Genomic DNA, 23781 nt, shown 5'->3' with positions numbered 1-23781 from the left:
GAACCTGTTTAGTCATTCATCAAGATCATGACTGGGTTTCTGTCCCCATATCAACAGAACTGGATATTTTCTGCTCTTTTTCTTAACTCAGTACTTCCAAGTTCTGACCTAACCAAAAAAAGTTTAATACAGCAATTTCACTCTCCAATTTTATCCCTCAAGAAATGATCCCTATCTCTTTGTTTTTATTGTGGGCTCATTGATCTTTCTTGCAATTTTAATGAATTCAATATTTCTGTTGTCAGACCTCTTTGCTTCTCTATCACATTTATACTCCCGTTCGCTAACTAATATGGGATCTTGTTATCTTTCCGACGCAAATATGATACTTCACCCTCATCTAAGTTGGAACTAACTTGAGAATTTTACAGGCAAATGGCAAGTTTATTAATGTTTTCTCATTAGCCATTACAGGTCTTTTGGTGTGTTGACAATTCTTCTTAATTTGGTATCATTTGCAAATTTAGAAATTCCAAATTCTGAATCCTTGATATAAATTGTGACAACAATACTCTCAGAACTAATCATTGTAAACCCCACTTCCCAGCTTCTGATGCTTTGTCTTTCACTCTGCACGTACTCCCCAAGATATCATCACATCTCTTCTCACACCCCTCCACCAAAGCCACTTGTCATCTCTTCCCCCACCAAAAAATTACTTCAATATCACAGCTGTTGTATTCATTGCCCACCTTCAACAATGTAAAGAACTGAACCTGGGTGTTTGGGTGGGATCAATGGTCCACTTTAATGGAAAGCAGACGTGATGACCCACCATTAACATAAATGATATTCATTGTGCAAATTCTGCTTGAATACTGCTCATTGTTTTCAGTTCTTCCTAAGGCATCTCCTTCACAACTATCAACTGCTGGCATGTTTGTTAAACCCTCCCCTATTTCCCCACTTGGCAGCTATCAGATGTCACTGAAACAGGTGGCATAAGAGTGGAACGGAGAGTCAAAAAGGCAGGAAACCAGCTCACCTCTTCACTAGGAAAGAGCTGCACTCAGAAGTCCAGAAAACCTAACAAGTTGATCAAGTTTAGTTGTTGGAAGTGGCAGATTTGCTTGAAAAGCCCAATACTGAAAGCTGGAGAAAGATGTTGTGCAATTATTGGCATGTAGGGTTGATGCTACTGTTATTTTCATGTGGTGGTAAGGTCATCAAATCTATGCTGGCTTTATTCAGTTGCAAGCTACAGAGTGTTCTAACTGTTTCATATTTTTTCTAGTTTTATACTGTTTAATTTGGAAATGTCCAGAGAAGTGTTTGGTGTTTCAGATTGACAGTTGCATGTGCTGCCTGGTTCTATTCCTGGATTTCCATGATAAAAATTTCTGATATCCGAGTTATGAATGGATACTTTGTAAAGATAGCTGGTGTTTTATAATCTGGAATTTCAAATGATTGTTTTATATTATTAATTTTATATGAAGTTCATACTATGATACAGCATGATCGTTTTCCATATTTCGGTGAGAGTTCATTGTTTGAGAATGGTCTGAATTTCTGCTGAGAGGCTGGAATAGTGAATGTTTATCCAAGGTCACTAGATGGAGTCTGCCTGGGGAGAGGGATTGGTCAGCATATGCAGGATTCATGTTACACAGCGGAAATAGTCGCTCTGTGATAGCAATAGTAATGATTCTGGAATGCGACATAGTGGCATGTTATGAGGGCTTAGGATAATTTTTTAAATAATCAGGCTGAATTAATCAAACTTTTGATTCATTTAAGCAATCAGTATATTATTCAAGGTTTGACAAGCCAATGTGAGTTAACGGAGGTTGTCTTGAAGGTTATATGCTAATATTATTCATGTCTCTCTGTTCCTCATACAGAATAAATAAGACGTTGAAAATCAGTGGGTTTATTTTGGAACTTTGTGGTTAGTTTCTTGAAATTTGATACATCTTCTGACTAAAGGTTGGACTGCATTTTAAAGATTTATTTATTCAAAAGCTTTCATGGATACACGGCAGCTGTTTGAGGTTTTGCAATGTGACATGTGGAGTAATCCGTGCTCTAATTCTTCCTGAGTGTTAAAATAGCAATTGAATACATACAGCATCTAGAATTCATGAAAGGAAATGGTATTAGGCAATAATAATTCAATACTATATTTAAATTAAAATCATATCAGATTTTATAACATCAGCTGAAATAATAGAAACATTAATTATTGCTATTAAGAAATTTAAAATCTATTTTCTCAGCTCTGCATGTACTTAAACTCAATTATATCGGTTAGGAAAATAAAATCTTTACTGAACTAACCATATGTGAATTTGACAGTCAATTCGGAACCAAATGTAATCAATGACAGAATAAAATCAATGGTCAATTGATGAATGACAAAATAATTCGTCTTCGCTAAAAAGAAACCTTGTAAATATGAGAAAAACCAATGTTTGATATTGAGACCAGTAATTTCCAAGAGGGTTCTTCTAATGGCCTGTTGAAGACCGGTTTGTAGAAATGCCGGGGAAACACAGTAAATGATTCCTTGCATGATTTCCATTTTGGATTCTGCTGATCTTCTGTTGAAGTAACAGGTGGATATTGAGGAACACCATCCCACCCCACCATTTCAGCTACACCCCACCTGGAACATTCTGTCCTAATTTCAGAAATCAGTCATAGAAGGTTCATTTTGAATCTCAGCTAATAATTAGTGCATATTACTACAACAACATGAGCATCTTTAACAATTAATGCAGCAAAATGTGCTGAGGTGCTTCACAGAAGGTTTACAATAAAACTTTTGATGTCAAATCATGTAAGGTATTAGGGCAAATGATTTTCAAAAGGTTGACTTTTAAGAAGCAGTTTTGAAGGAAGGAATGATAGACAGAGAGGGAGAAGGAGAGAATTGAAGAATTTAGAATCTTAGGATCGATACTAAGGCAATTAAAGGTACCTGTGGTAAACCCATTAAATTCAGCGATGATCAAAAGATCAGAATTAGGGCAGTGAAAATATACCAGAAAGTAATAGGGCTGGGGGAGATCATAGAGTTTTGGAAGGATGAGAATTTTAAAGTTGAAGTGTTACTTAACTGGGACATGGTGCAAGGCTGCAGGACCAGGGATGATGGGTGAGTAGGACATGGTTTAAGTTAGAGCGCGGGCAGCAGAGTTTTGGACACCCTCGAGTTTATGAATGCAAGAGGGAGGGAAGGCACTGGAACAGGCATCAAGGGCAAAACATTCCACTGGTTGGAGTTCATACCTTGTAGAAAGGAAAACTGTTGTGATTATTGGAGGTCAATCATCCCTGCCCTTATCCAGTTGCACATGACTCACCTCCTGATACCTCAAAACCTTTCCACCATCCACAAGGCACGTCAGGAGTATGATGGAACATTCCGCCTATATGAGTGTTACTCTAATAGAGTTAGGCCAAAGCAGTTTGCTTGAATGTCACCCCATCTAACACCCTACACATTCATTCCCTCCACAACAGTCACACAATGGCTTCAATCTACAGAATGCGCTGCAGGCATGGTAGTGTAGTGGTTAGTGTAATGCTTTACAGCGCCAGCGACTTGGGTTCAATTCCCGCCACTGTCTGTAAGGAGTTTGTATGTTCTCCCCGTGTCTGCATGTGTTTTCTCCAGGTGCTCCAGTCTCCTCCCACATTCCAAAGATGTACGGGTTGGGAAGTTGTGGGCATGCTATGTTGGCACTGGAAGCGTGGCGACACTTGTGGGCTGCCGCCAGAACACTCTATGCAAAAAAGATGCATTTCACTGTGTTTCGATGTACATGTGACTAATAAAGAAACCTTATCTTATCAAGTTACTGGCCTGGACTCCCAAAGCTGTGAGCACCAGTATCAAGAAAGACAAGGGCACAGGTGCACGAAGCGCAAACACAAAGTCTCACACTGTTCTAACTTGGAAATATAACCTTGTTCTTCATTCTTGTCATGTCTAAATCCTGGAACTCCCTACCCAGCAGCACAGTGGGAGCACATTCACTGGAAGGGCTTGCCACCATTCTCTCAAGAACATGTAGATATGGGCAATAAATACTGGCCTTACCAGTGACATTCACGTCCTGAGAAATTAATACACTTTAAAAATTGCTGTCTGAGAATAAGAAAGGCATTGATATAAGTTTCAGCAGTAGATGGGTCAGATCCTTTCAAGGGGATAAGCAGTCCTACTGCTGGCATGAACATGTTGTCCAAAGGTCACGTCAGGGTTAGACTTGACATCAAAGTTGTGAACAGTCTTGGTTTAACTTCAGACAATTGCCAAGGAGAAGAATGTAGCCAGTGGCTAACAGATGTTTGTGGCTGTGACCAAACACAGTAGTTTTGGTCTTTTCCACAGTTAGTTGATGGAAAGTTATCCCTATGGTATGCTGGATATTCCCTTTGAAAATTTCTAGAAAATGGAATGGTCATAGGAGTTGGTGGTAACATAAAGACTGGTGTTAGTGGTGTAAAGGTGAAGGTAACACTGTCAAATACAATTCATTTTCTGGGAAAAATACATTTTAAAGCACAAGAGTGTAAGAGGAAGTCCATGACTCTCCAGGTGTAGATAAGCCATTGAAATAAGTTCAGAATGAAGACTAAGTGCTTTTTCCATGGACCAGGAGATGGACAGAAAAATGTCATTGCAAAGGATTCCTTCTTATCAACTGGCAGCCAGTTTAACAATACTGTTAACTACTACTTTTGGCCAAGGAATAGTGAACAGTCTGAGTGGAAGAAAGGAAAGAGTAAATAAGATGCAAATAAATGAGGCAAAGTAGGGAAGTGGTGCAGTGATAGAAATTTTAAAAGCCCAGTTCTCACTTGAAAAACTACGATGAAAATTGAAGGTTACAGAGATTCTATGATAAAGGACATCTTCCAAAATATATTTTTTGTATTTTCTCAGGTCTGGTGCTGGCTTCTGAACATGAAACACGTTTGGTGGCTAATTTATTCCAAAACTATAACAAGGTGATTCGTCCAGTGGAGAATCACAAGCACCTTGTAAATGTTACAGTGGGGCTGCAGCTGATTCAACTCATCAATGTGGTATGAACCCAAAATACTTCAGAGTTTAATTGTACTACCAACTTTATATAAGATTACAGCAAATAATCAGGAAAAATCAGCTAAATAACATTGATGTTATCCAACATAATTACAGAATTGTATTTTAGTACTAAATTCTAAAAGTTATGGGCTTTCTCTTCAGCTACTAGAGTCTAGAACTTATGGAAGATCCAAACACCCTGGAACTCTGGAAAAGATCACCCAATATTCCACCACAATTTTGATGGGTGGTCTGTGGAACACCTGAAAAGTAGTGCAAAGTGCAACACTTTTATATCCATTGAGGAGTAAAGATTACTCCTCCATTTCTGCTTGAACATCTCCCTTTGTAGTGTTGGCAGATCAGAATCATTGCTAGGGTTCCTCTAGCCCCTTTAATTGTAATTTTATCCTTTCGATGATGCATGGGCATCATTCCATATCACTGGGTGGACTGCTATTTGGTAGCAATAATCATTCCAAGCTTAGCAACAGTAATAAAAGAATATGCAGAAAAATGAGTTGGAACAGAGTTGGATCACGATGGTTGAAATTTACTACGACTTGTCCCAAAGAAAGAATTAAGCACATCTGGTAATGCCACCCAGGGTTGACAATTGTTAATTTTTTGCATAATTTACTCAAGTTTGTTGGAGAGAAATTATTTTGCATGCAAGAGGTTGAGCACACTTGGGCACAATGCCAATCACAAGCAGCTCTTCCGTTATGAGGAGTTGACTATGGAGCCCAGTGAGGAGATACATTCCCTATGAAATGACGAGTCATAAGAATGGAGTACAGGGCTTTTCCCAGCTTTGTGGTACACAATACATAAAACTCCAATAACCTAACATTATATTGCTCAGAAATCCTGATGGCCCAGCATCCAGCTCTCTCATTAGTCCAGTATTTGAGATGGGGTCCAAAGGTGTGTGGACAGAGAGATGGTTCTGGTATGATGCAAGTCATACAAAAATACACAAAAATTACTTAATATGGTAGCCATACCTCCACAGTGTGTAATGAATGGCATCAATAGCACATAAGACTAAAAGTGGAAAGAGAGAGGAAACTAGTTCTGCTATTTGTAGGAACGAACATATGTATGCATGTCAGACTTTTGAATTTAATAATATTATGGGAGCTTGTTCGTGTGTAGAAGAATCCATAAGTCGGGAGTTTGTAGCTCAGGGATGGCCTGTATTAAGAGCTGCTGAAGTGGACTTGTTCCATTTCAGTGCATGTTTACAGTGCCTCACCTCATTGTCACTGTCAAAATGAGATGATTTTGGCGTCAAGTTTCCATGGAGTAACTGGCAGTGTACACCTCCTCATTGAGGTTTTTAATGGAGTCACATCAACTACAAATTCTTTAGTTTGGCGGTAGTTGCTTTAAGTCTTTCCTTCCATCCTTTCCTGCTCCTCCTCCGTAATATATTTACAAGAAATGGGAAAGCTGTTCTGCAGAGCATCCACTGTGGTGGGTGGGATACAACATTTGTGAGCAGTCTCATACTCGCACAGGCAGTCAGAAACTAGTCCAGGTTTGGCCATAATAATTGCAAAATAGAAAGTCATGATGTAACATCAGTTCCAGCAGCAGTAATTAGTACTCAAACTTCTACAGTCTTTAAGTGTAAAACTTCATCAGTTGATACTGTTGTTGCATCTTGTACTTATTCCTCTAATTTACTTTCAGGCCATTCCAAAGACTAAATAAGGAAATTATAAATGAAGTGCTATGTTTAGCTATATTTAAATTAGGGAATTAGCAGTTGGATCTCAGAGAAGCCAAATCTTTGTTTGGAAAAGTGACTGTTCTGCTTTAGCATCAGAAACCAAGATAGGTAGATCGTGCACTGATTAGCTACTCAGTCATTTGAACAGAACCATTTGTAGTTCTCAGAAATTTCACAGTATAAACACAAAATTTACTTAAAATTTTCAAAATATAGTCTGGAAATTGTTTACAATTACAGGGCTAAGTGGAGAGCCAGCATTTGATGTTATTTAAAATAATCGTATCTTCAGACTATTTTTCTTTCATTATTCTGAAATGTCCAAAAATTAGTATCATTTCTATCAAGGTCAATGTTCTCATCTGTTGCATTTGCATTTTTATATTTGAAATTAAGATCTTTTTACCTTCATCATTATGCACAGGAATTATTTGTACAAATTCACTTTTCAATGTTTATGGTTGTAGAATGGCAAAAGTACCTGAAATTGATATTTTTAGCACTCTTCGTAACTGTTTGTGGGTTTGATTTTTTTTTATAATAATAGTATATTTTGGCTAAAGTTCTACTATTGTTCCATTAGGATGAAGTAAATCAAATTGTGGAAACAAATGTGCGCCTAAGGCAGGTAAATAGCTTTTTATTCCCTCAGGTCTATGTTTCAATGTTAGTAAAAACATTTCTGCTAAATGCTTAAATAGATTTGTAATGACTCTGCAAAGTAGTACTTATTGTTGCCTAGCCACATTTAAAAGTAGTTGGAATTATTGAACTGACATTTGTAAGTTGTTTCTTCTCTAGCAATGGGTTGATGTGAAGCTTCGCTGGAATCCATCTGATTATGGTGGAGTTAAAAGGATCAGGGTGCCTTCTTCTGACATTTGGCTGCCAGATATTGTTCTGTACAACAAGTAAGTAAACAGCAATATTTAGGAAGTACAAATATGGGTTAGAAATCCTGGCATTTTCAAGGTTTTAATTGATGACTGGCATTTGGAAGAAAGAAGATGAGAAATAGAGCACCAGTAGACAATTTTGGTCACGCATGTCAGTTCTACTGTTCTACCATCCAGTGAGATGATGTCTGATTTGATATTTGGCTACAACACCATTTTCCTGCCCATTCTCTTTTATCCATTACCTTGTAGTCCAAAAATATTAATATCCCAATCTTGAATATGTTTAATAACTCAATATTTGCAGTTCTCTGGGGTTGCGAAGATCACAGATCCATAACCCCATAAGAAAAGAAATTCCTTCATATCTCAGTCTTAAGTAGTTAACTCCTTATCCTGTTAGTATATTCCCTAATCTTAGACTCTCAGAATGGGGAAAATACCCTTACCGCATCTATGCTCTCATCCTCTCAGAATCTGATATATTTCAATGAGATCAACTCTCATTATTCAAAACTCCAGAGGGCATAAATCCATTCAAAAAGCAATTCCCTCATCTCACATCCCAGGAATCAATCTAGTGAACCTTTATAGTACAGTCTTCAAGACAGACATATGCTTTTAAAAATAAGGAGACCAAATCTGTGCTGTGCACCCTTGGTGTGGTCTCATTAAAAGCATGTACTTTTGCAACAAGACTTCCTGACTCCTGTACTTGCAGTGAAAACTAACATTCTGTTTTCCTTAATTACCAGCATGCCTGCTTGCTGACATTTTGAACACCAACTTTTAATTGTCTCCTAGCATTCAAACAATACATGGCTTTTTTAAATTATTCAGACCAAAGTGGATAACTTCACATTTCCATTCATTATACTTCATCTGCCGATTTCTTGCACATTCACTTAAGCTATCGATATGCCTTTGCAGATATTTTATGTCCTCATCACAACTTACTTTCTACCTATCTTTGTATTATCAGAAAACTTAGCAACTCTGCACTTGGTCCACTCACCTGTAATTAATATCAATTGTAAGTCACTTTGGACCCACACTGATCCTTGGGACACCCACTCATTATAGCTTGTTAAGTTGTAAAATTCATGCTCTTAGTTTTCTGTCTGAGAACAAATTCGCCGTAGTACTTAACCCTCTTTGACTTTACCTTGTGCAAAAAACCTTTTATGTGGCATCCTATTAAATGCCTTTTGGAAATCTCAATACGCTATATCTATTGACTTCCTTTAATTTATCCTACTAGTTTCATCCTTAAAGAAGTCTAATAAATTTGTTAAACAGAACTTCTCTTTCATAAATTCATGTTGATTCTGACTAATCGGGTACCCTTTTCTAAATGCTCTATTATCACCTTGTCAGTAATGAATTTCATCACTTTCTTGGCAATGATGTTAGGCTACTGACTTGAAGTTCCTTTTATTCTTTCTCCCTTCTTTCCTGAATAGTACTTTATATTTGCTATTTTCCAATCCGTGAAACTATTCCGGAAAAAGGGAAATTTGGGAGATAACACTAATGCATCTACCATCTTTGCAGTTACCTTTTTTAGAATCCTAGAATGCAAGGCTTTAGGTCCTGGGACTTTGTCAACCCTTTCTCTTACATGTTTGTCTATTGTTTTTATGTGATATTAATTGTCTTAAGATATTCACTTTCATTTGGGCTTTAGTTTCTGACTGTTGTTGGAATGCTTTTAAAGTCGTCTGCTGTGGAGATAACTAACATATTTGTTTAATGTCTCTGCCACTTCAGTATTTCCTGTTATTAATTCCCCGTTTCAAAATCTAAGGGAACATGTAGAGCACCTACTCCTAGAAGTTCTTAAAATGTTTTACATTCCTTGCAGCTTTACATTATTTTTACTCTCTTTTATCAATTCTTAAACTATTTTAAAAAATTCTTTCATTCCTCAGACCAACCACTATTCTAAATCAACCTTCTAAGACTTTCCATTTAAAATGATCCTTAACTTCTGATCCACCACAATTAGATCACTTGTCCCACTGTCTTCGTTTCTCAATGGAAACTGAGAATCATGAAATATATTTACATAGATTTCCAACACAACTTATCTACCTTTCAATCTAATTTCTCAGTCTGCTTTAGACCAATTTAGACTTAATATGTCATTCTCAATCTGAATGTGAATTCCATCATATTATGATCACATTTTCCCAGATGATTCTTTGCTATGAAATTACCAAATCTAAGATAGCTACTTCCCTTATTAGGTTTACATTGTATTGTTCCAGGACCCTTGAATATGAAGATTAATTTCCCAGTAATGTTCAGATTTATTTTTCAAATATTTAAACCAAGTTGAAATAGGAGTAAAAGGAAGATAAGAAATTGTTGAATTCAGTAATAAAACTTAGTTAGTAAGTGGCACTTTGAAAGATTCAGTCTGCCTCCTTGTAGTGTGACTCCATTGGTCTGTCACTTGATGGGACTGAGATAGGTATGAGAGTGAGGAAGAGCCCTCCTTTTGGGATCCTGCATTTTTGAGAGGAAACCCAGCATGATGTGGATCAGGTAATTTGCAATTACAAACTTGGGATGTTCCCTGCTAGGATTCCTCTTCCTCTGAGCACTCCTCTGCAGGTAATGTGTTTCCAGTCTGAGGTGAGGATCCACCTCCAGGATCTTTGTCCTCCCAGTTGCACTCCAAAATTCCCAGGGAGGCAACAGGGGCAGATACAAAGCTCCCATCACTCTAGCACCCCTGCCTCCAGCTTTTAGTTCATTACGAGCTTGGTCTCCTGGGTAACTTCGCCCTCCAAGCTGAGGCCTTACTCTGTCTCTGTTACATGGGCACCTCCACAGTCAATCTGCTAATAGGTGTACTTCCCGAACTCCTGCTGTATTGTCTTAGTATCATGTGATCTCCCACATGTGATTGGTTGAGAATGTCACTGTAATAGTCAAGATACTCCATGATGGATATATTTTTAATAGCTACAAGAATTATTAGGTTTACTATCTTTTGAGAAGCATAGGCAAAATGCATATAAAAATGATGAATTGAAAAACAGTTGTAAATCAGCAAAACAAAAATATCATATTAATATAGTAATTTATTAGTACAATGTTAAAATTCAGAAGGCAAGTGTAGATTATGTGCTTTGTTTCCATTTTATAATCATGGTCTGAAAGTAGTAACAGAATTTAACAAGAGACTAATATATGTTCATAGATATCTCTTACTAGTTAATGAAGCTAGTTTCCTGGAGAGCAAGTTAATCTGAATGTTTCTATTTGCCAAAAGCATTACAGTTTTCAGTAAAAATTGTTTTGTCTTCTTACAGTGCTGATGGTGATTTTGCCATTGTTCACATGACCAAAGTACTTTTGGAATATACAGGAAAAATAATCTGGACACCTCCGGCAATTTTCAAAAGCTATTGTGAAATTATTGTAACACATTTCCCATTTGATCAACAAAATTGCAGCATGAAGCTGGGAATATGGACATACGATGGTACAAAAGTTTCCATATCTCCGGTATGTTTAAATCTTCATTAAAAATGTTGCCATTTATATAATCTTAAATAAAATTGAGCACTCTCTGTGCATGTGAAACGTAATACCTCTTCTTCAGGTATTGGTCTATATTGGGATGAATTATACTGGAAGTCTTTCACTATTTGTCTAAATGTCTATTCTTTAGACATGAGTCAAGCCTGTATCTCTCAGTTATGAACAATCCAGATCTATTTTTTCCAGTATCTATTGATGTGCCGAGCAAAGGCTATTGGATGATCACTGAGCACAGTATATACAAAAGGGCCCACAGCAGATGCATATTCTTCCTAATTTTCTGCCCATGGATAGAAAATTTAGCATATCCTTTTTGGGGATGCTCCACTGCTGGTGAGATTGTTCCCTATTTGTTGTACCTAACTTAGAAAATCTGTTTTAGTGATAGTTTCAGATTTTACAAGAGGAAATAGCCTTTGGGAGATTGAAAAGAGAACTTAGTTTGAAGTTACTTCACAAACTGAGTGGTGGAAGTATATAATAGATTGTCAAGAGATCAGTGAGAACTGAATACATCAGCAAATTCATGAAACAGTTGGAAACTACTTGGACGAAATTTTGATTTTCCTCATATTTCCCAATGACATAGAAGGAGGCCATTTGGACCATCAGGTCTCTGCTGGCTCAGAACAATCCCATAAATCCCATTCCCCCACCCATTTCCCTGTGACCTATTCTCTTGCACTTGCCCATTAATACACCTCTGATTTTCCTACCAGCCACCTACACTAGGGGTAATTTACAGTTAATCTTACAACCAACACATCTATGAGATGTAGGAGGAAACCATGTGGTCACAGGGAGAATGTCCAAATTCTGCACAATCTGGAAGTCAGAATCAAACTTGGGGGTCATTGGAGATGTGACAATGCCGCACTACATGCAGTACCACTCTGCCACCCAATTAAAGACTGTGCTTATTGATGTGGGCTATTACAATTCTCAACATAGGACCGTCCATAAAAATTGCTTTGTTGTACTTAGTCCTTACTTTCCTTTCTTCTTCAGTAGTTAAGAAAGCCAGTGACGGATAATCATGATCCAATTTGTATTTACCCATTTAAATGATGCTTTAAATACTCATACATTGGTCTGAATCTCACTGGTGAACAGAAGCAGGTCTTGGACTTCAGTGTGGACACTTTCAAGTGCAGAGGTCCCAGACCTACTCACAGATTTGGAACACTTCTAGTGCCTGTTTGGATCTGATACAGGATTCCAAGAATTGAAGAGGCAAAGCTGAGGGTGGTTTCCTTTATTATCAGTTTTCATGAAAAACACTATGATGCTGGAGGAAGTCAGCAGGCCAGACAGCATCCATGGAGAAAAGCAGGCGGTCAACGTTTCGGGTCAGGACTCAACTTAGAAAACCTGTTTCATCTAGATTCCAGCATCTGGGGTCCTTTGTTTCTCTATTATCAGTTTTCAATTATTTTAGGATATTTCTATTATAATAGTGAGAGATATTTGGCAATTATTAAATGATGCTCAGAACATTTACAGCTAGCAAATCTTAAGTTTTAAGGGTTTGCTGGCTGCCAGAATCTTCAATGTGTTTTGGGTATGGGGCATTGAGGCTTTTCAGACATTCATGAGGGTGAGGTCTGGGATGCCTTGGGCCAACAAGGTAGACCCTCCATATCTGGTCCATAAGTGTTGGGAAACTGCAGTCAGTGAATCTGGGCAAAGGAAATAGGCCAGCAAGATTTGGCACTTTTAGTTACAACCTGAGGATCATACTCTGTAACTTATCAGAGCTAATTTTGTTATATGCGATAGGAGAATGCTCAAATCCCAGATCAAAACCGAATAATTTATCGAATCTGTATGAAAGGAAAATCTATGCCACTGAATTTCATAAGAAGATAAGATATCTTTATTAGTCACGTACATCGAAGCACACAGTGAAATGCATCTTTTGCGTAGAGTGTTCTGGGGGCAGCTGTCAAGTGTCACCACACTTCCAGTGCCAACATAGCATGCTCACAACTTCCTAACCTATAGGTCTTTGGAATGTGGGAGGAAACCTGAGCACCCGGAGGAAACCCACGCAGACACAGGGAGAACGTACAAACTCCTTACAGACAGTGACCGGAATTGAACCTGGGTCGCCAGTGCTGTAAAGCATTACGCTAACCACTACACCCAAATTTCAGAATCAGTATTCAGTTATGAGGGGCATAAATAGGATAGGTGGCAGGTAATCTTCCCCATTGAACAGGTGTCTAAAACTAGAGGGCATAGGTTTAGGGTAAGGGGTATCAGATTTAGATGTCATCTGAGGAGAATTTTCTGTTACCAGAGGGTGGTTGTCATCTGGATTGTGCTGCCTGAGTGGGTGGTGGAGGCAGATACTGTCTCGACATTTAAGAAGTCTCTTGATGAACAGTCAATTAACGCATAGAAGGCTGTAGACCTTGTACTAGTAAATGGATTTGCATACAGTGGTACTTAATAGTTGGCATAAACATAGTGGGCTGAAAGACCTGTTTCTGTGCTGTATGGTCCTATGACTCTATTACTTTATAACAAGTATGCATAATCACATGATGTGTTTTGCACTTATATTTCTACTGCTACTCTTTGCTCTCTACATTGCATGGTGATTTCTGGGATATGACACAAGGAACAGGCATTTTTGTCAAGGCAAAAGGTTCCCAAAATATTTTCCTTCCTCAGGTGCAGCTATTTTAAGGGGCAATTTGAAGTGGGCCTATAATTGTTTTTAACACATGTTTTCACACGTTGGAGCAGCTCTACTCACTCAAAAGACATTTCAGGCTTTGCATGCTTGTATAGGCATAATCCATGTGATAGGCCTTGCCTTAGTGACCTCCCACTGTGACAGAGGATTTGATTGCAGGGAGTAAATTGCTACGGGTGAAGCCAAGGTCTCAGGTGGGGAGATGTTGGCAAGATGGTTGAAGTGAACCAGGGAGGAGCAGACTGTTGGGTTGGGGAAATGATTGGGAGTAGCATGCATGAGAGAAGATGGTGGTTTTGGGTGAAAATGCACATAGTCACTGGAGAAGATTGATTGTTGCTGGGGGAGCGTTGGGAAGATTGTCATTGGTGGAGAGTTGCAAGGGTGATGATCAGAGAGGGGGCTGAGAAGAAGATTGGAGCTCAGAGGAACAAAGAGAAGATCTGTGGACCTGTTGGAACTGTTAGAAGGTTGTGGAGTGGGTTGCAGTGAGATAATTAATTGAATGTTGACAGGTAGAACGTTGCTGGATACCAGATATTCAAGCTCCTTAAAAACTTTAGAATGGAGTGGAGATGGATTGCAGGGGATGGAGGGTGGTGTTGATTGTGGATGTTAGAATAGGAACTTACTGTAAGAAAGAAGATCCATCCTGCAAGAATCTTTACTGCATCCAATTAATTATCTCACTGCTCCCCTGCAACAGCTCAGGTAGGCAAAGGCTCTAAGTATTTCTCTGGTTAAGACCTGGGTCTGCAGTTGTGTCCCACATAAAGTAATCATAAATCATACATGTGTGTTAAAATAACTGCACATATGACATTTATTGTCCATTGATTAATGCCGCTGTATGTGCCCAACAGCTTCATGTGTATGTATGTCACATGCTGGAAGAACCACACTGTGATTTACAGAATTGTGTGAGCTCATGTCAAGTACCTGAGTTCAGTTATTGTTTCTGATAAAATTCTATTACATGGTGGATAAAAATGTTGCATTATGCAACAGAAATTCTCGTCTATAGTTTTTTAAACTTAAGCCCAAAGATACAAAAAAACCAACAGAACGATAAATTATATATCTCTTTATCTTTCGCAGACAATGGGACAGGAATCATGGTGGGGAGGCTTCATGTCTACTCTTTTTGAATTCACATGGAAATCTTCTCAGGCAGCCAGCACAGATGCAATGGGCCAAATGGCTCCTTTTGTATTATTACAAGTCTATGATTCCACAGCAGGCACTAGTACTTCTGTAGCTGCTCCAATCCTCTACCAGTAATATGTTTTCATTTAGTTTTCTGGTATGAAAATATCAGTTCTCTGATCTGTACAGTATGTCATAATCAATAACCCTGTTTATAAATATTAAATATTTCCGTATTTCCAGATGTTTTACCAATTTGTGAAGGTTTCATGGAAAATATTTGGCAGAAAAGAAATTAGACATTTTCAGTCACATTGCGCAACTTAAAGAACTGGGAAATCGTCTGTCATTGAGAAGACTGTTATAAGCATGATAATGGTGTTTTAATGCAAGGCAATTAGATGCCTCGAACTAATGGTCTCTATTGTAGTTTCTCTTGGCCCAGTAGGGGAAAACAGTAATAATATGAGCAGGAAAGGAGTACATTTATGAACTGATGGATGAGGGATTTACTGGTCTCAAATCTGGATGTGATCAGGAAAGAGGAGAGGACTTGCAAAAAAAAATTGTACCAATCTTGTGAAAGCTTTTAATCAGGTACACTCAAACAATGGCCATCAGAACCCTGGGTTTGGCCTGATGGATGATTCCCAGTTTCAAATATTCCACACGCACAAAGCTCAAGGCATCAGACCTGATGGAACCCCCATTGAAAGTGGACATCTCTTGCCAGAGAGGGTGGAGAGAGACTTGGAAGTTGTCAGAGAGAGCATGGACACTGTGGGGGGAGGGGGGGGGGTGGGGAATGGTGGGTCAGAGAGAGAATCAAAGCCTGGTGGAGATTGGGGTGTTGGAGAGAGGATTGAGATGTCAAATGGGTTATATCAGGACATGGTGGTATATTGGAGAGAGGATCTGTAGAGGAAGTGAGGGGTGTTAGATGATAGGGAGGGGTGTTCTTCTCTATGAGAGAATTGGGGATAAGGAGAGGAAGGTGATATCAGTTGCTTGAGGACATCTTAAAGTGATGGAAGTGATTAAAGTGATGGAAGTTAAAGAAGTCACCTAGCTGGAAGTACATGGAGTCCTCAGACTCTCCAGCAAAACCCAGCTATGATTAGACCCTTTTTACCAATGCCAAAGCAGGGCTCAACCCTCCAGTTAAGACCTGCTGTGGTGTTCAAAGCCATTGCCATTTGTGGGTTTCCGTTTCATGGTAGAAAATTGTACAGGTGTCATCAAATGTACACTGTACTCCATTTGATGTCACTGCACATGCTCAGTGACTTGCAACACTAACATGCCATGCAAGTGGAAATACAGGAAGTGAAAATGGTTCTTCAACCACAAATGTTCAGGCACTCCTATTGTAGATGAAACTAAAGTTAGTAGTTTTCTGTTTACTGACACTAAAACTGTCAAAGATCATGAGGGACCTCTAGTGGCACAACTATATCGTAAAACGCAAGGTTTGGAAAATTAGCTGAATCATTCATACTTACATCTAATGATTCAATAGGCAATCACTAACACTCAGCTCATCCCTGTCCAGTATACCTCAAACTTCCATATGCACAGATTGAAATATGCAAGACCAAAATGTCCTGAACAGAAGACGCTGCACATCTGACCTTCTGCTCTGGCAATGCACTCACCATTGAGTTTGGCAGTGGGGTGCTGATGTGTGAAGGGAGGGCTGCTTGGTTGGCATATGAACATTGAATGGGGCCACTTACTCTGCAGCCAGAGATAAGTTCTTGAGATATTTCATCTCACTTTAATGCTTTTAATTATATGTTAGTATTTAATTATCAGGACATTTAAAATCTGTTCAAAAGCCTTTGACTGTGACAAACTGTTAAAAGCCGTCAGGGCTCAGGCTCCAGCTGTACACCAGCTGAGGCCTACATACTGCTCTGAACCTTCTCTGCCTCACAGGCTGCCTTTCAAGTGCATGAGGTCCATTCGTTCAGCTGCCTGCATCCAGAGAAAAGTAAATCCAGGCAACGTCTGCACAACAGGTCAGGTTCAGGGCAATTTAGTCCATTATTTTAACTATCACATTGTCCCCCTCTTCTGACACCCATCTCCTAATTTCCTTATACTTAGGATTCTCCGTAGAACTAATTAAGATAAAAATGCATTCTATTTTTGTAACAAAGGTGTTTAATGTTTTATCATCATTCAAACGACAAGCCTCTGAAGGATACTCATTTTATATTTTATACCAAGCTTCCTTGGAAAAGATACTCATATTTTGTACCAAACTAACTTGGAGATATATATTACTCCTTGTATATTACTACTTCTATTTTACATTTTATATCTTAAGAGGAAATATATGAGAAGGATTCTATATCCTAAAGTACAGAAAAATTGCTGCCTTGACAATGCTACCATCTATTTTTCTGTGTATTAATGATGTCACATTTCTGTGCTATAAGTATTATTCTCAGCTACAATGCAACAATTTTCACTTACATGAACTATCATAGCTTATTAGGTAATATTGTAGCTTTTAAGATTAAATACAAAGTATCTGGGCATATCTTGACCCTAAATAACTCAGCCATGTGCCTTCTTGTCCATCTATTGATACCGACAAGAAAATAAACATAGTTAAATGATTATTCTGGATTAGAAAAAAAGCATATTTATACAATGTAGCTTAAGTTATATATTACACTAATATCTTATAAGTATTTCTGAACATTTTAGTTAAAATGTATGCATTTAATAAATCTAATAATCTCAATTTTAATTGTTATAGCCTATATTTGTCAACAATTATTTTATAGTTATTTAAATAACAAAACACTTGCTAATAAGGCCAATCTAATTCAGCACAATAATGTGTTTGCTTATAATATCTGGTGTATTCCCCAAAGCTGTATACAGTGAATCCCCAGCCGCATAACATAGCTGCAACCTTTCTGTAATGCCATGGAATTCCTGTCTGCTTCATTTTAGTTATGCTAAACCAAGAGTGAAACTTACTGCCAATTAAAGCATCCTGCAAGATCCTTAGTCCAAGTTGAAACTGTTCTTTAACAAAATAATCTCATCTACGGTCAAGAGCTTAATGGATAGGTAGGGTCAGAGAAATGGATTTATGCCAGAAAACAGATCCATCTTTCTTCCAGTTATATTTACTACATTTTAATGCAACTCATTGAAAATAGAAAAATAATTGTAAAAGTTAACATGAGCACTGAAGTAAGGAAAGTAATGAATATGTAAGTAATAAATAACATAACAGCTACATAATTTAATATGGTTGAAATATGAACAAATGACAATGACTTGCAGGAAAAGACTATCTGGTTCATTGAACCTGCTCCATTCAGTCATGATGCTTGACATCTCATGATTAGAGCTCCTCGCTCCCCCTCCCTCCCCCCTCCCTTCCCCTCCCTCCCCCCTCCCTTCCCCTCCCCATTCCCCCTCCACCCTTCCTCCCCCCTCCCCTCCCTCCTTCCCTAATATAAATTCAGTTGTTGGTTAAACATAATACATGATTACAATGTTCTGGTTCTTATTCAGGAAAGTGACCGCCCAGATTTGAGTACCTTTATGGAGAGTGGAGAGTGGGTCATGAAAGATTATCGTGGATGGAAGCACTGGGTGTATTATACCTGCTGTCCTGAGACTCCCTACCTGGATATCACCTACCACTTTATCATGCAGCGAATTCCTCTTTATTTTGTTGTGAATGTCATCATTCCTTGTCTGCTCTTTTCCTTCTTAACTGGATTAGTATTTTACTTGCCAACTGATTCAGGTACGGAAAGAATATGTTAAAGTTTTTAACAACATTTTGCAGTTATTGCAGGGAAAAAGTCACTCCATTCTATCAGAAGTATAAAATGCAAGTTTGAGATTGTTTCAATTTCTGATTTGTTATGTTCTTTCTCCTTCCCTTCTGTAGAGATTTTCTGTGTTCTAAATTGGTTTTCACAGGCATTACAAATATGTCTCTTCAGCTCTTTCCTCAGCAGTCCATTAGTGATCACTGTCAAACAATATATAATTCAGCAGCATTTTAGTAAAATAGATTCATTCACAACTGTTCATTGCTATTAGTTTTGATTTCTCCCATTCACCAGCATTTTCTCCAGTTTATAACCATTGCCCCTCCCCTTCGTTCCCATATTCTTCCATGAACTCAGCTTCATTCCCATGCTCTCTCATGCACCTCACTCTCATTTCTATAATTTTATATATCTCATCTTTACCTCCGTGCTCCTTCATGTACTCATCTTAACTCCTTTGCTCCCTCATGTACCTCCCCTTCATTCCTAGATTCTTAAATGTCACACATTCATGCTCCAATCCATCTTATGTCTGGTCACTCGTTCTTTCCCTTGATTTGTCCCTACACTGTCTCCCACCATACTTCATATTCACCCTCTCATTCTGCCATGTACCTCACTTTTATTCTCCATTTTTCTGAAATAATTTAATTTTTAGTCTGCCGTCAAAGAGTAATTCATAATCCTTTCACATCAAGTTTACATGAACTTTCTATTCAACTTTTATAATCTCCACTTTTTTTGCTCATGCTCATCATCTATAGTTAGTCTCCCTCATTTATTCTGCAACTATGTGTTTTCTTGGTCTTATTTTAGCTATTTAAAAATTCTCCCTAGTCTCGCTGTAAATAGGTTCACTGTGGGAGAGGGTCTCCTTGTTGTTGTTTCATATGTTTGTTTTTCACAACTCTGGTTTCTGTTTTTCTTGCAGGTGAGAAGATGACTTTGAGTATTTCAGTTTTGCTGTCTCTGACTGTGTTCCTTCTAGTTATTGTTGAGTTGATCCCTTCAACTTCCAGCGCTGTGCCTTTGATTGGCAAATACATGCTTTTTACAATGATTTTTGTCATCAGTTCAATTGTCATTACTGTCATTGTAATTAATACTCACCATCGCTCTCCAAGTACACATACAATGCCGCATTGGGTACGAAAGGTGAGCGATCTTTCATGTTCAAAGTATTAGCCAGTTAGAAGTAACATTTAGAACCAGGAAACTAGCCAAAATTGCTAATTTCAGCTGTAACCATTTATGAACTCAGTTTATGACAAAGCATCCAAAGAAACAACAGTTGGATCAAGAGTTTGTAATGTAATATGACAATACAACTAAGAGTCATCTGATTTTATTGTTAAACATATCAACATTGTAGCTCCAGCACTGTGGCCCCATGTGAGGACTCTTGGCTTAAGGCAGCAAAGTTAACTTCATTGTCACTTGGATGATCAGCTCCTCTTTGAAATGTAATAAGTGTAACAGAGAACGTAGGGAGGTGCAGCTCCAACTGTTGTTTGAAATAATTGTTGTTATTTAAATTGACTCTCATTAGAGTGAATACATTCTGTGTGGACCTGTGAATACTAAAACTATCATCTTCAACCTCCACCAGAGGGGCTGCACATTTGCCGGTAATCAATCTCCTCCCCTGACCACTGTCTTAGGTTGGATCAGGCCATTTGCAAACTTATTGTTGTACTTGGGTTGAGCTTAAGGTTCCATATTTTCTCCACCACCACAACATCCTCCAAACTATCATTCTACTCTAATTAGCCTCACTAGCACCTAATTAACATCCAAGCTCAATAGTTCCAGAACTTTCCTGGCTGCATGTTTATTCTTGACGAATTTCATGCTAACTCAACTGCCTGAATTCCTGCTCCGGTATCACACTTGCCCTTGCTAACAAAACACATTTTGCTGGATCTCCAGTACTTCATATATAACATTCTCATTATATTTAAATCCCCTTTATGACTCACTTTCTCTATAACCAACTTTTGCCAAAAACTTTTCCCAAGCTTGACGCTGCTCTGGCACAGATATTCCCCTCCCTTTACCCCAACAGGATGCCTTCAGTTACCTAGGCCCACACTCTCTGAGCCCTCAACCTAATCACTTTCCTGGTCCTTTACTTTTTCAAACAATTGTTTTGTTCCTTTTTCTAACATACCATTTTATGGCTTGGTGTCTGTTTTTTAATCTCAACAATGTGAGTACTGGAGAATAAACTTTCAATGTTAAAGGCACTATATAAATGCAAGTTGTTGTGGAGAAATTGTTTGTAACAACATATATTGTTCAGTAAATATATATACATTTTTATTATGTCATTTTGTTTTACAGATTTTTATTGATACTATACCCAATGTCATGTTTTTCTCAACAATGAAACGAACAGCAAAGGAGAAGCAAGAGAAAAAGATATTTACTGAGGACATTGATATCTCTGACATTTCTGGAAAGCAAGTGTCAGGAAGTGTAATTTTCCAAACACCTCTAATTAAAAACCCAGATGTCAAAAGTGCTATTGAGGGAGTCAAATATATTGCAGAGCACATGAAGTCTGATCAGGAATCAAGCAATGTAAGATTTTTGTGTTCTTAATATATATTTAATTCATATCTATAATGGTTGCACAGTCTTGATATGGTTCGAAAATTTTATAATATACTAAGGATGTCCTTGCCACACCACTGAAAAGACCCTAATCAAAGTCACAAATGACATCCTAAATGACTGTAACTGTTCTTTGCATCCTTCTCAACTTGTGTGGAGCCTATGAGGCAATTGACGACAACATCCTACTGAAATGTCTTTCATCTATTGTCCAGCCGAACAGGACCACCCTTGCACAACTTTGATTCATGGTCACAGAATCCCTTCCAAGGCTTCTCTTTCTGCTCCCCTTCTGTTACTTATTGAGTTCCTTGGGGACCTATCCTTGCACACATATTACTTTGGATTTAACTGATGCTTCTCAGCATCATCACTGTACAATACAGTACTAAGTTCTAGTTGCAGCTACCACTTCTCTTGACCCCTTCAGTACTATTTTGCCATGAGCATGGCTTCCAGTATCTATCACTGAATGCACATAAATCTTTGACTGTTAAATATTGGAAAAATCAAAGGGATATCTGTTTCCTGCCACAAATTCATTTCTTCAGACCAACTTCCTGACGACTGCTTCAAGTTAACCCACACTGTTTGCAATCTCAGCATTTCATTGTGCCTGGGATGAGCTTCTTCCCGATATCCTCTCCACCACCAAAACTGCCTTCCTCTATCTCCATGAGTATTGCCTATCTTTCAGTCTTAGCCCATCAATTGCTGGAACTGTCAGCTGTGTCTTCATTTCCAAACTCAGTTATTCCAATGTTGTCCTGGCTGGTCTCCCAACTTCTACCTTCTACAAACTATAGAAAACCGTAACTTTACTACTGTTATCCTAACTTGTACCATGTCCCAGTTACCATCACTGGTATTCATTGATTCTGGATACCTGAAGATGTCAATTTAAAAATTCTCATTCTTCTATTAAACCATCTCCCAACTACTCCAATGCTGCGCCATTGTTTCTCCTCTCCTTAACTCTTTAGCTTCCTTCAGTCCAATAACTCCCCAAAAAACCTGCTTTCCCCCAATACTTCTCCATTTTCCTTCATCCTATCATCGGCAGTAATTCTTTAGATCCCTTTCAGCCCTTTGGAATTTCCTTTGTAAATGTCTCTGCCTCTCATCCTCCAATGCAGTCCCCAAGATTTACTTATTAGTTACCTATATTAGTGACATCTTTTCCGGCTCAGAGCCAAATACTGTCTGATTTATTTTCTTGTGAAGGAATATTTTACAAGGTTATAGGTGTTCTATAAATTAAAGTCATCATTGTCTGCATTTGATACAAATTATACATCAGTAACACATTTTATTTATTGAAAATTATTGTATTCTCAAGGCAAATGTTTCTTTGCTAAATCAAGTTTAAAATTTAAATGATAATTTGGAAAGAAAGGACGTAAAATAATCAGAAGGATTCTTAATATGGTTACAGATGGAAAATAACATCTGTTTGTTTTTTTACTTCAATACTAGGCTGCAGAGGAATGGAAATTTGTTGCAATGGTGATTGATCACATTCTGCTGGGTGTCTTCATGCTGGTTTGTATTATTGGTACAGTTAGTGTGTTTGCTAGCCGTCTCATTGAACTCAATCAGCAGGGCTAAATTATCATAGTGAACAATCAATGCAATACTGAAATAGGGGATGGATATCCCTCTATAGAAAAGATGCATAGGTTTAGTCTTGCCAATGTAGTCCATTTTACAAAATATATTGATGGCTTTGTTTTAGAATGAAATGTACTTAGGGTATTTGAATATGTAAAAATGTAATTAATAAACAGTGAACAATAATGAGTGCAAAATATTATTACAAAAATACCTGAAACATGTAATGTAGAACTACTTTTTAATACAGAACAGAGAAGTTTTTGAAATGTTTAAGGAATTAGATGGGTAGTCACTTTAAGTTTGATAATGTAAATTATTAGGAAAATAAACATTATATACAAAGTTAAACTAATCCTTTCTTCTATATCCAAAGATTGTACTGTTGAACATTTAGAACTGTAGTCCTATTGAATAATTTTAAGTCTGTTTTACAGATCATTAATAAATATTCAGTGTGGTATTAAAACAAAATGTTGCACATCTTAATTTATTGCAAATGCAATGGAGTTATTTTAGGTTCAAATTCAATCTGTCAGAAATGAAATAAATCACAAAAAAGAATGGAAAATATATTGTTAAAGCACTTGCAAACATTTCTCTAAAAATCTTAGCAACATCACACTTTATTAAAATTTGCTTTGCCATTGTATTAGCTTCCT

At 37.8% G+C, this 23781-nt stretch overlaps 1 protein-coding gene across 2 annotated transcripts; it reads left to right on the top strand.

Annotated features, from left to right (window-relative positions):
- The first annotated feature begins 1033 nt into the window (after window positions 1-1033).
- Window positions 1034-23116, top strand: chrna1 (cholinergic receptor, nicotinic, alpha 1 (muscle)). Of its 2 annotated transcripts, none has more exons than XM_052013803.1 (9): window positions 1034-1157; window positions 4898-5040; window positions 7363-7407; window positions 7581-7690; window positions 10999-11194; window positions 18624-18861; window positions 19824-20047; window positions 21236-21475; window positions 22985-23116. In XM_052013803.1, exons 1-9 carry the CDS (start codon window positions 1103-1105, stop codon window positions 23114-23116), a joined length of 1383 nt encoding a protein of 460 aa, XP_051869763.1. In that variant the 5' UTR covers window positions 1034-1102. The 2 variants fall into 2 exon arrangements, with proteins under 2 accessions (XP_051869763.1, XP_051869772.1); XM_052013812.1 differs by having other exon boundaries at window positions 1103-1154.
- Window positions 23117-23781: the final 665 nt, after the last annotated feature.

The sequence above is a fragment of the Pristis pectinata genome, chromosome 1 (assembly GCF_009764475.1).
Source record: "Pristis pectinata isolate sPriPec2 chromosome 1, sPriPec2.1.pri, whole genome shotgun sequence".
NCBI lineage: Eukaryota > Metazoa > Chordata > Chondrichthyes > Rhinopristiformes > Pristidae > Pristis > Pristis pectinata.
This window is presented reverse-complemented; position numbering and strand designations above follow the sequence as displayed.

Coding starts and splice junctions, on each gene's coding strand:
- chrna1 (XM_052013803.1), top strand. CDS start 1,103: ATGTTGTGCAATTATTGGCATGTAGGGTTGATGCTACTGTTATTTTCA. Junction 1,158..4,897: donor ACTGTTATTTTCATGTGGTG/GTAAGGTCATCA, acceptor GTATTTTCTCAG/GTCTGGTGCTGGCTTCTGAA. Junction 20,048..21,235: donor TGCCGCATTGGGTACGAAAG/GTGAGCGATCTT, acceptor TTTGTTTTACAG/ATTTTTATTGATACTATACC.